The sequence below is a fragment of the Pseudorca crassidens genome, chromosome 7, assembly GCF_039906515.1.
Source record: "Pseudorca crassidens isolate mPseCra1 chromosome 7, mPseCra1.hap1, whole genome shotgun sequence".
In the NCBI taxonomy this organism is placed as follows: Eukaryota; Metazoa; Chordata; class Mammalia; order Artiodactyla; family Delphinidae; genus Pseudorca; species Pseudorca crassidens.
Window position 1 is genome coordinate 23299533 of NC_090302.1, and position 13289 is coordinate 23312821.

At 45.0% G+C, this 13289-nt stretch overlaps 1 protein-coding gene across 7 annotated transcripts in view; it reads right to left on the minus strand.

The window, feature by feature from the left end:
- PALM2AKAP2 (PALM2 and AKAP2 fusion) overlaps positions 1–13289 on the minus strand; it is a 646508-nt gene that overhangs the window by 11539 nt on the left and 621680 nt on the right. For 6 of the 7 annotated variants that reach the window (XM_067743691.1, XM_067743692.1, XM_067743690.1 and 3 more), the window contains one exon: positions 3265–3443. The exons of the other annotated variant lie outside the window; for it this stretch is intronic. In XM_067743691.1, the coding sequence (XP_067599792.1) occupies positions 3265–3443 (179 nt within the window). The remainder of the gene's footprint in view (positions 1–3264; positions 3444–13289) is intronic. 7 annotated transcript variants of the gene reach the window in all.

The window sequence follows — 13289 nt, forward strand, 5'->3', positions numbered from 1 at the left end:
GTGACTTCATACGACTACTATAGTGACTCCTGGGCAGACATTCCCAGAGAGAGATTCATGATTAATGTTCCATCTTCCATCATTCTCTGAGCCCTCACTGGGCTTCCAGCAGGAGAGAGGCCAGCTAAGAACATGAAGAAGACCCCTAAATACTGCACGGTTGTCCCCACCCCGTCCCCTGGCAGGGATCCCGTGAGCCAGAGGCCTCCCTCCTGTCCTGCAGGTGATATTTTATCAAATGGGAGAGCGGAAGGGTCCCGAACTGGGGACAGGACTCCAGACACCGTCACTGCTCTGGGGCGCAGGGATGTGTACCTGTTCTGCTGGTGAGGATGAGGTCTTTTTCCCCAGGTAGGTTGGTGAAAGCTACTCATGGAAACGCGGGCACAGCTTTGTTTGCCTTCCCTCTCTTTCTCTTTCTCTCCTTCACGCTCACTGACATCATTGTACCCAGCGTATCACTATGCATACATCCCAATTACCCCACTTTGTTTTTAAGTCTACCTTCTCCTTGGGAAGTACAGCAGATGAGAATGCTTCTCATTCAATTCAGAAAGAGCCTGCTGCTTCCTATGCGTGAACACGTGGTTAGGTCCTGCTCACGCGTGAGGGACTCATAAATGCTGCCAACTGACTTTTTGGAAGGAATATTGGCAGGTGGGAGTGCCGGGTGACACTGGACCCAGGTGAGCCAAGTGAGGTTCATAGCGGGTGGAGGATCGAAGAAGCCACAGCTTGCCCTGGGGACAGTGTATGTGGACGAAGCCAGGAGAGCGGAACTACCAACCTCTGGAGCAGGGAAGCCAGTTACAACACAACTCAAGCTTCAAGCCATCCAGCTGCCCCCTATGACTATCCTTCTGGTATGAGAGACCATTAAAGAAGGGGCCACAGATCAAGTAGGAAAAGAGATGAACTTCAACATATTCTCCAGTGATGGATGACGACACAACAGAAAGATCCCCTGAATCAAAAGAACTAAGACAGGTTAACAGGCGGCTCTGAAATGAAGTCTCACTGATGAGCATATATTTGCTTTAGAAGCAATTGAAGTATGTTTTTTTTTGGGGGGGGGGGGTGTTTTTTCCAGATTTGGGTCTCTTAAAAGAGGATATAGTGGGTTGGATAGATTATTTTTTCTGTTCCTAAGAATTTTCAACAGCAACAAACTTGGTTCTCTTGTAATATCAACAACAGTGCAAAACACTTGGCCTTGAATTTGAGATCTGGGGATAGTAACAGCTTGATTAGTTAGGTTTCTTTCTTACCCGAAATGTTAATTTACTTGAGAAAAATAGAGACAGGAGGCTATCACTTCACTGTGTAAGTGAAGGGCAATCAGTATGTTAAAAGGCTGATTCTAGGGCTTCCCTGGTGGCGCAGTGGTTGAGAGTCCACCTGCCGATGCAGAGGACACAGGTTCGTGCCCTGGTCCGGGAGGATCCCACATGCCGCGGAGCGGCTGGGCCCGTGAGCCATGGCCGCTGAGCCTGCGCGTCTGGAGCCTGTGCTCCGCAACGGGAGGGGCCCCAACAGTGAGAGGCCCGTGTACCGCAAAAAAAAAAAAAAAAAGGGCTGATTCTAAGCAGCTTCCTTCGTGAAAGGGAAAATCCAACCTGGTTGACATTCACCAGGTGGCTGCCTGAGTGTTAGTGGGTCAGCCTCTGCCTCTGAAATGAGTAACTTCACTTCTGGGTATGGTGTTTTCCCCTAACACCTGCACTTCAACACAAAAGGCATGCACAAGAGATACAGAGAGTGTGCTTCCAAATCACTCAGCTGGGTCACAGGCAAGTGGTCCATTGGTTCTTCCCCATCTACACATCCCAGCTAACTTCCACCAAAGCTGCTGATGTATGGTGTGGAATCATTGAAGAAAAGCCCCTTATAGCCCTAAGCTTCAAGGGGGTCACAGACTCCAGAAAATACCTAAAAAGGGGCTGAAAAGAAGAGCCAGATAAAGTGACTTCGTGGACAGAAAAGGTCCTACAGGCTCAGAGAAGGAGCCCCGGCAGCTGAAACCTCAGCAGCAGCCGTTAAGGGCCAGGCCCATCCCACTGTACAATACAGGGAACAGCCCAGAAATATTCCAGCCCAACAGAGGAGCTGGGCCAGTATTCCAAGCAATTTAGGCCTCAAACCCAAGTGAGAGGAGACTGAGACACACCAAGTGGGTCATTCAGCTGCCATAGGTGTGTTTGCTTACTTTCTTTACCACTAAGTGTTCAGTATCTGGCTTCAACTCCAGAAAACCTTTAACTCAGCCAGCTTGGATACGAGAGGCAGTGAATCAGCATGGAGTTCCTACTGTGCGCCCCATCGCATTCAAGTGTAAGGCGACCAAATAATTTAGCATCCAAACTGGGGCGCTTTTAAGAGGGAAAGGAGATGATGCTATTAATAATTACTCCAGGACAACAGGCATAAACCAGGACTGTCCTGGGTCAACTGGGGAGTATCCTCAACCAAACCAAGCTATTTGCGGGGAGGAGGTAGTTACCTCAATAAATGCTAATGGATTCCAAGGAGGTTGGCACGGACCCCTGAGGCTGATGCCCAGGCTCCTGGCTGTGCAGGCTGTGGACAGCACTGGCTCTTAAGCCGCTTACTGGAGAAAGAAACCACAGTGTAGACGACTTCCTTTGTGGTTGGTGGGAATGTCACGTGCAAAGTTCTCGGGGTTGAGGGTAGCAGGGTAACTACGCGGTTTTTAACTGTCATTTTAAGTGGCTCTCTCCTGCCAGACTGTACACACCGGCTTGGTAACAGCCCAAAACATACTGTCTTCCGAGCACTGTGTACCATTTATAGGGATCGCCCAGAGCAGACACTGAAGGAATAGCATCGTCACAGTTCTCTAGAGAAATAACATCTCTACAGAACAGGCGAGCGATGGCTGAGATCAGCTCCCCGGTGCCTGCGGGTGATTTCAGGGAGCTCGTGTCCTTCCTCCCGCATTGCCCCTGCGCGGTGTCTTTCTACACACACACCCCACACCTCACGCACTAGCCGTACCAGTAGACTCAAAACTAGAACTTGGCAGCCAAAAGACCCACTCTTTGCATGATCAAAGTTTTTGAGAACAAGGCAAAACCCCCAACCCAACTGCAGGCATGTTAAACCACACATTTGAACATTGGTGCTGTTCGGAACCACAGTGCCGGCCAGACAACCGCACACACATCCATGCCTGAACCGGAGTACCGTACGCCGTACTGAAATTCACCCTTGGACACGCGAAAGAGGAAAGGAGGAGAAACTTACACTACTATCATCCATTCTCTCGCGCCTTTTAGATTTGTGTGTCTCATAGTCTTCCATGAGGGTCTGCATCAGATTCTTGGGCCGCTGTGATCCGGCAGCCTCTTCGGGGGCTAAGTCAGGCTGCAAGCTGGGACCTTCAGGTGTGGGGGATGGAGGAGGTTGGACTTTCTCTATTTTCCCTGAAACAACACGAAGAGAACACCCTTTCTAAGCTTGTCTGGTCACGACTGCTTTCGAAAAGAAGAGAAGAACACTGGCAAAAAAAGCAACCTCTGACATACCGAGGGGTACCAGAATGATGGTTAAGTGCAGGTCATTTTATTACAGGGAACAATGTGCTTAAGGATTAATGTCACAAACCCATCCAACAAAGACCTCAAGGAAACCGGTTTTAAAGTCAGTCAGACCAAAGAGGGCTCTCAGGCACTCTGCAGGTATATGCCAGACAGACAGACAGACAGACAGACAGACAGATGCTGCCTCCAGTTGTTTTGGGGACAAGTATTCTATCACAGATCATACAATCAGACTGTCAGAGGTGGCGGTGCCTTTGAACCTTAAAGACCCATTTCTTACAGATAAGGAAAACTTAGGCTCAACAAAGGGAAGGCTGTGCTGGGCCACCAGGAGTTGGCGATGGTATCCAGGTCTCCTGGTTCCCTTCCCTCTTTCTTCTCTTTCAGAGGTCACCAATGGTTAGATGACCAGCCTGGGTTTTTTTTGTATGGACAACACATGTTGTAAAACCTCTGAACGAGAACTAAGCTGTTCTTCCCAGGTCACTCCAGTCTTACACTGGCCAGCTTCATTCTTTACCTTACCTGCCACGGTCCTGAAAGCACTTAGGTTTGAGATCCCGGATCTTAAGGAATGAATGCCAACAACAGCAGCTTCAATGTTGTAGAAAAGGGGTGCGTCAGACTTGGGAAAGGTGAGGTTTTAGTTTTTGAGATGCCATACAGGTATTCTCAGCATGAGAAGATTGGGTCCACAGTCATCCACAGTGGTGTGGTGATGCTAGGCACTGTCACTAAGACCGCCTGCATCCCACCCTCTTGGGAAATGCCTTCTGGCCAATGAAGGAGTGGGTTATATTGCCAGAGCCCCAAACGCACCTCTGAGAAGTACCTTCAGGTGCAACAGTCATGATTTTTCCAACTATGCCCCTTATGGGAGACACAGCTAGGGTCTCCGAACAAGGAATGTGGAGAAAACACACAAAATAAATGGATATTTCAAGCACAAAAGTTCAGAAACCACCAGGGGAGGGTAGAGACCCATTTGACCTCCTCCAGACCCAAGATGAAGACAGCTCATCTTTCTTTGCCTCACTCCCCCCAAGACTGCCTGATGGAGCTGGAATCACAAGTGAAGCCTGGGGTCCATGTCTCTGAGTGGGTGGCTATAGGACTTTACTGGGCATAGGTCCTTTGATGGGAGTTGGGAAGCCCCCCGGAGTTCAGGAAGCCCGAGTTTTAATTTCTGCTCTTCCATGAACCAGCCATGAGGTTGGCTGTAGACAATCATGTAATGTTCCCCCTTTAATCTTGAGCTGATCACTTAAGTTCTCCAAGTTTCAACTTCCCTAGCTAGAAAATGAGAATTTGGGGAGAAGTTGTCTTGGAAGTCCATTCTAACTCAAACATTTTGCTATTCTACCAAATACATTTGGCAAGAAGATCAACCTTTATTGATTAAAAAATACATATATATGGCCAGCACATTTGGCAGTTAGGTGGGGAAGTGGTTTTTAATACACAGACACTCCATTTAATACACAGACACCCACCATTACAGTAGTGAACTTAGTGAAACTCATTGCTTTGACCTCAATTACCCAGATCATCGATAAAAAGTCTTTTGATATTAACAGTAAGGTTACAAATATTTTAAGGTCTTCAATCTTCAAATTCTCTAGAAACGGTTTCTATTTTTTATTATGGAAATCGGGGAATGCTATCATGACACCTATGGACCCATCAACTATATTAAACATTTATCAAGATTTTACCACCCTTGCTCCATCTGTCCTGCCTGCCTGCCTTCCTCCCACCCTCCTGTACTAAAATATTTAAAGCAATCTCAGACCTCAGGCAATATTACCCCTGAATACGTAGTGTGTATCTCTAAAAATTCTGATTGACTTTTATTTTATTTTTAACTTTTATTTATTTATTTATTGGTTGCGTTGGGTCTTCATTGCTGCACATGGGCTTTCTCTAGTTGCGGTGAGCGGGGGTTACTCTTCGCTGAGGTGTGCTTGGGCTTCTCGTTGCGGAGCAGGGGCCCTAGAGCGCAGGCTCAGTAGTCGTGGCGCACAGGCTGAGTTGCTCTGCGGAATGTGGGATCTTCCCAGACCAGGGCTCGAACCTGTGTCCCCTACATTGGCAGGTGGATTCTTAACCACTGCACCACCAGGGAAGTCCCTGATTGACTTTTAAAATGAAGCTTTGAGGAAACAATACAGCCCAGTGGTGAGCATGCAGTTCTAGAGCCAGCCTGCTTGGGTTTGAGCTCATTAGTTAGCAGCCAAATACCCTTAGGGCAAGTTACTTGCCTTTTTTTTGAAGTTTTTCTATCTCAGTTTCCTAATCTGTAAAATTGGTATGTTGATAGAAGTACCTACCTCATACGGTTGGTACAAGAACTAAATTAATATTTATAAAGTTAATATTTAGAATGGCAAGCATCCAATGAGTCTAGTTAGTATTTATTTGGAATCTCAAAGAACAATATGTCTATGGAGTAAGAATGAGCAATTTCATGGGAAATTCTGCATAAAAATTTCACAACTCTTCTAAAACTAGAAATAGATACCACATGACCAGGTTGGTCACTTTCTAATTGACCTCTCAAGTGTCCAAATCATCTCCCACCAGCCAACCCTCCAGCATTAAACTTCTAGAAAGCATAGTACATATTCAGTGCCTCTAACTTCACCCTTTCACATATACCACCCCTGCCTCATAATACTTTGTTTACACTTCTGGGAAAGCCTTTTTCACATACTGACTGTATCAATCGGGTTGTTTAAGCTTTTCTTCTCAATAAAGCTGTAAAGTCACCTGAAGATAGGGACCATTTCAATCGGTCTATGAATCCCCCTAACTCATCTGAATGTAAACTCCATTAGAGGAGGACCTTGTCTGTCCTGGTCAATGCTGAATCCCACAAGGCAGGAGTTCAGGCTGTTGAATGAATCAGCAAGTCCATTATGAAATATACAGAGCAGCCACTTATTAAATGCTTGTGGATTGGGACAGAATTCCCAATACAGAATCTGAGCAAAGTGTTTAAACGCCTTCACCAAAGCACATGAAATAAAACCATCTTGGTCTACAGAACCACAGACGCGATGGCTTTGGAGTAATAACAAACACGTTTATATGGCATTTCATTGATAGGCTTCATGTCATTTGATCCTTACAACCACCCTGGGATGTAGTCAGGGTGAATGTCATGACATCTCTGAACAATTTAGACCATGGAGGCTCAGATGCTTAACATCAATCCAAATTACATTAGTTAGTAACAATCAGAGTCAGGTCTGGAACCCAAATTGTGTTGACTGTTGCTAAATTATATAATTGGATGTGTGCTGAAAGAGAATCGTAAAGAGCGTGAAAAGTTACTATAAAGAAGTGGACATTTCCTGCTCATTTCTTAGTATGCCAGCAAAATGAAACCCATCCCCGGAGCAAGTTTTGCCGGTTACAGCCACTAGAGGTCACATGAGTAACAGGAACCAAAGACTAGCTTAGCGGGTCTGGAGCAGTGTCTTCCAAAGAGAAGGTGGCTGAGAGGTCCTGGAGAGAACAGAAGAGTTCAGATAACCAAGGCCACATCAGAGCCTCAGGAGAAGCTGTCACAGGTCTCCAGAGAAAGGGAGCCCCAACCCCGGACTTCTGGGCTGGTTGACATCTGGGGAAGTCGGCTTGGCTGGCCTTCTCTACCGTGATCTCCAATCACCCTACCTCCAGTACGGTTCCAACCAGGACTGGAATTCTCACGCAATCTTAGGAACCACACAGGCCATCAAAAAGCTGGAGAGGGACGAAGCTTGCAGCTTAATCAAGTTTTCTCTTTGATTAGGATGGTGAAAAAACTTCTCGTGCTCTTCCACCAGTAACAGACACTGCAGACACCACCACTGTTCGGGCCAGGGGGATCATGACATAAATGTGATGCAAAGCTTGGGAAGTCTGTCTCATCTTTTATGGCCTTGGAAAGCACTTTGAAGTTCCTTGGCCCCGAGGACAAATCTCATTAGAATCCCCAAACAATGATGGTTATCTTTGGTGTTCCTTGGCGTGCATCCAGCACTTCCCCAGTACCCCCAGGTCCCATCCCCACTTGTCCCATCAAAACTTGTTCTCATATAAGTCTATTCACCTGGTGAATGACTGCATAGCTGACGGCAGCTGAAAGTGGCCTCTATTTTCAATGATAAACATCCTGCTATCTAGTTTCTCACCTGGGCTGAACACTCTACAAAATAGCTCTCTTGAAGGATCCCAGAAACAACATGAACAGTAAGTGTCACGCAGACCTCAAGGCAGACCTGTGGTGGTCCTGGCCAAGGCCTGGTCCCTGACATTTACAGAGCAGGGAGCAGGGACAACGTGAGCTTAACTGACATAGGAACCAACAGAAGAAAGCTAGACTGGAATTCAAAGTGGACGGCAGAAAACGTACTCGAGTTTACTTCATACATATGATCTTGTCCAAACTGTTCCATCTAGAGTCATTTTAGACTTAAGCATTTAAAGATGTTTGAGGATAAGCAGCTTCACTTGGCTGGGATGATTCCAAAGCCATGTTTCTAAAATCACATCCTATTACCTTAGCTTTGTAAGGATACTACGCAACACTGCAAACGGTCAAAAGGTCATTGGTCAAATAAGTTTGAGAAACACTCGACTAAAGAAAGCTTTAATGATAAAACAAGATAGATTTCCTTACCAGGGGACTTCTCTAAGGTTTTAGTGCTAATATGATTGTGGATCTCTAGTTTAGGAATGGGGGTGCAGCGTTTCTCAAATTTATTTAACCACAGAACCTCATTTCATAGAATCCCTATTAATATCTTGAGGAAAACAATTTGGAAAATACTATTCTCTAGTGTATACTAGTTAACCACTGACTACTAACTTATGGGCACAAGTTCAACTAATAAGTATGGGCACAAAGCTTACGTACAAGAACTTTCACCATTGTTTGTTTGTTTGCTTATAATTTACATATGTGGAAACAACAAAGGCATCTGACTATAAGAGAATGGTTAAATTAGTTGTGGCTTATTCAGATGATGGAGTATTATTTAGCCATTATAAGTCATGTTTTAGTCTCTCAAATTTAGAGGAATAGTTATGGACATGGGAAAATATTCAAAATACATTAAGAGAAAAAGCAGGTTACAAAAGCAGAAATACTGCAGGGGTTTAGGAGAGCAGGCTCCGGAGTTGGACTGCTTGGGTTCAAATCCTAACTCACTACTTATTAGCTGTGTAAAAGAAAACAAAAGTGCACACATGACACATGGTAAAACCTAGTCAGGATAAGATGAACAGTCTTGTGGTTGGCAGAATAATGGCTTCCACAAAGATGTCCAAACCCTAATCCCCCAAACCTGTGAATATTTACCTTACATGGCAAAAGGACTTTGCGGGTATGATTAAGTTAAAGACTGTGAGATGGGAACACTATCCAAGATTATCCAGTTGGGCTTGGTGTAATCACAAGGGTCCTCATAAAAGAGATGCAGGAGGGTCAGAGAGAGAGAGAGAGAGAGAGAGAGAGAGATTTGAAGATACTATACTGTTGGCTTTGGATATGGAGGAAGGGGCCACAAGCCAAGGAACGTAGATGGCCTCTAGAACTGGAAAAGGGAGGGAAATGGATTCTCCCCAAGAGCCTCCAGAAGAAACACAGCCCTGCCAAGATCTTGATTTTAGCACAGAAGGACACTATTTTAGTGTGTTTGAACTGTCATAACAAAATACCATGGATTGGGTGGCTTAAAAAACAGAAATTATTTTCTCACAGTTCTGGAGGCTGGAAGTGTCAGATCAGTATGGGTACCAGCATGGTCAGGTTCTGGTGAGAGCTTTCTTCCTATCATGCAGATGGCTACCTTCCTGCTGTGTCCACACATCACAGAGAGAGAACAAGGTCTCTGGTGCCTTTTCTTATAAGGGCACTAATCCCATCATGAGGGCCCCACTCTCATGACCTCATCTAACCCTTACTATCTCCCAAAGGCCTCATCTCCAAATACCATCACATTGGAGGTTAGGCGTTCAACAACATACTGAATTTGGGAGGGGACACAATTCAGTACATAGCTGACACATTTCAGATTTCTGACCTCAAGAACTATAAGATAATAAATTTGTGTTGTTTTAAGCCACTATATTTGTGGTGATTTGTTACAGCAGCAATATGAAACTAATACACATGTAGACCCAATGTTATCTTCCAGGCACATGTGTGCATGAGAAAAACTAGGCAGGGAGTAGTTAGGATTATGAATCACTTTGCCTTTTACCTTTATTCTTTACTTTCCAAGTTTTTTTCTACAATAAGCATGAATTAATTTTAAATTATAAAACAAACCAGAATTTTTTTCTTTTAAGTATTACCACACATGCTAATAAAGCTGGGGCTTTAACCTTCATGGACCAGGCAGATCCGGAAGCCTTTCTGTCTCACCAGGTAGCACACACAGGCCCAGGGGAGCTACTGAGCTGACACCTCCTGGGGTCTTAGAGAAGCACTGGTCACATTCACTGGTGACTCTCACAGGCAGACTACGGAGCAGAGTGGGGGAAGCAGAATTTCACTCCAAATTAGTAAATGCTGTCTCCCATGATTAGTGGAAGAAAAAACTAGGAAACATGAATTTGTGTTTCCTGTTTCTTTAAGTAGTTAAGCCACGCCCTGTCCAGAGAGAAAAAGCCACGCCTTGACTGCGTTTCTGGATCCTCCAAACAAGATGGATTTCCCTGTGCTGATGGGGGCAGAGAGAAAAACCCGCAATTCTTCCCACCCAAGGGAAACTAGAGCTAGGGCTGCATGTCCTCAGTACACAGCTGCTGCCATCCATGACAGCCCACACCCTCCCTCTATAAGAAGAGGAGTAACTTCTAAAAAGCCAAGAGGGTGGATTCCCACAGTTAAGAAAATTATTTTGGTCAAACATTAGGATTTTGGTGATTATCATATTCTATACACATGGCATCTGACGTCTTAAAAATCAAAGATCCTTTGTTTCTACATTTCTCAAAAGAAAGGAAAAAGCCATCACCCACTCTTATTTAAAAACCAAACCGAACAAAGACGCCCACCAGATAACATGCTTTGGCCCAAGGCCCCTCAATGATCTCCTTTCTTCACGGAGCCTTGGGGTGAGCTTGCAAACATCTAAACGACTCGCAGATCACCAGAAAGAAAGGGGCTCAGACTTGCATTTTAAATTCCACTTCCTGCCAATACAAGGGAATATCCTGCCTGTCAGATCCGGAGTCCATGGGCTTGTATGGTTCCAGCTATGACCCACACACCAAGAGCTAGTCCCTGGTCCTTTCATCTCCTCCTTTGAAGGCCCCAGGGGTGGGAGAATGCAATGATACGCATCTTCAGAATATAAGCCTAGCTCAGAAATGAGAAACACCCCTGCCTGGCGACACAAGTCTGAGAAACTTACAAATATTATTACTTCAAGGTACGGTGGGATGTTGGATGAGTTGTCGATATTGGATCATTCCTCTGAACAGAACTGGAAAATGAAAACTGGAGAAGGAAAGAGTTTTGCATCTGCAGGGGAAGCATAGTTTAAGACCAAAAAAAGAAAAATATTTAATTAAAACAGTAAGGATAAAAATCATGGTAAGTAGCAATTGCCCCACGAAGATCTTTTGGTTAAACACATTTCTACCAACACAGTGAGCTTAGCTCTATGAATATTATCACCCCCCTCCCCAAAAAAGAAAATATTTTCACGGTAATTTGTAATTTCACTGTCACCCAACATGCTTCATAATGGCCTTTGTTTTTTGAAATCACAGCTGACTACTGAAAGCTAATTCTTGAACTCTGATTTTATATGAGAAACTTTAATTCTAAAGAAGTAACTATGAATAAATCTCAGCTAGGACTAGAAAGCAATTTTATAAAAGCATGTTGTATCATTTGCATCAGGGCTCCAGTAGCTGCAGAAGAATAACTCATAAGTAACTCTGCTAAGGTTTTCTAGGTCTTTTCTTAGAACAAAAACTGCAGTAATGGGACTTCCCTGGTGGCGCAGTGGTTAAGAATCTGCCTGCTAATGCAAGGGACATAGGTTCTAGCCCTGGTCCGGGAAGATCCCACATGCTGTGGAGCAACTAAGCCCGTGCACCACCACTACCAAGCCTGCGCTCTACAGCCTGTGAGGCACAACTACTGAGCCCTCGTGCCACAACTACTGAAGCCCGCGCGCCTAGAGCCCGTGCTCCACAACAAATAGACGCCACCGCAATGAGAAGCCCGCGCACCGCAAGAAGAGTAGGCCCCACTCGCCGCAACTTAGAGAAAGCCCGTGCACAGCAACAAAGACCCAATGCAGCCAAAAATAAATTAATTAATTTTTAAAAAACCTGCAATAAAAACAACTCTTATTGGAAGCCTTTTGTGCACCAGGCACTGACTGTACTAACTTACTGATGAGGTTGGTACTATTTTATTCCCGTTTTACTGATGAAGAAACTGTGGTTTAGAGAGGTGAAGTAAGTTAGTTACACAGCTAACAAGCAGTGGAATCAGGATTCGAACTTCAGATATGAATCCAGAAAAATGACTGTCACATTTAAGCATATGTTTAATTCTCCTTGACCAGCTTTGGTATGAATTTATATTTGAGTAATGAGAAATAAAGACAGAGAGACTGAGAATACCTGTGATGTCAGATGCATACAACTTTTGGGGAAACCTTTGACCTTTACATTCAAGGTCATGAGAAATAAAATACCATTACATGTAACATGAATGTGTTCTTTGGTGCTCTAATGGCCTGTCCTGCACTCTCTTCCCACCACCACCCCTAGTCCTCCCCCCCTAAGTAGCAAGTAGCTTATTTACAAAGATGAAATGGCTCTGAAACATCAATCTCCCTAGGGAAGCTCACGGCAAGTTGCCATGGTTAGTAGGAGACTGTCATATCCTGCCCTGAACTCCAGCAGTCACGGGGGCCATCCTGCTCCCAGGCCTGGTTTAGATTAGCTCGCATTTCTTACCGGGCACAGAGCAGGGATCTTACAAGAATTAGGTCCTTTGATCACCTTTTCGTTCTCAGCTCAAGACTGCATGTTTCTTTGTATGTAGGCTCACACAGTTGTGCAGTTGAGTCTGAATTTTTGGAAGCAGCTCTCCTAACTTGGAGCATGGGGTAACCAGGAATCGGTAAAGGGCAAGTAACCAGGCCACCATGTGATGTCCCCAGCAAAGCAAGGGACAACCCAGACGCTGTGTGTACCAGAAGACCCAGCACAATCAGCAGTGACAGCAGAAGCTGTTACAAAACGGAAAGGTAGGAAGTGTTGTTCTTCTCCAAAGTTCTACGTCCCAGAAGCCATGACCATAGGCTTGTCACAGAAGAAAGACCACAGTCTGTATCTTGTCAGGAGTGAAGGTGATGGGTTTAACCATGACAGTTGCCCTTTTCAAACCACTGAAGGCAATGTCCAAAAAGAACTTTGAATTCTGTACCTTGCGAAGTTCTGACCTCACTGCACACCTTCAACGTTCACCCCTTGCCGAACCCTACTTCGACCTAACCTTTTCTTACCAATTCCTTCCCAAATGGCATGTGTTTTTAAAAATGAACATATTCACTGGGTTCAGATAAATAAAAATACAGGGAGTTTCTGATCCAAGGCAGAAGGAACAATCTTAAAGAGCAAAGGAGAACAGCAGAGAGCAGACGTGGTGTTCAATGACCACCAGTAAATGAATTTGGCCAGCGTTGGCCCAACTCCGCCAAACCTAGT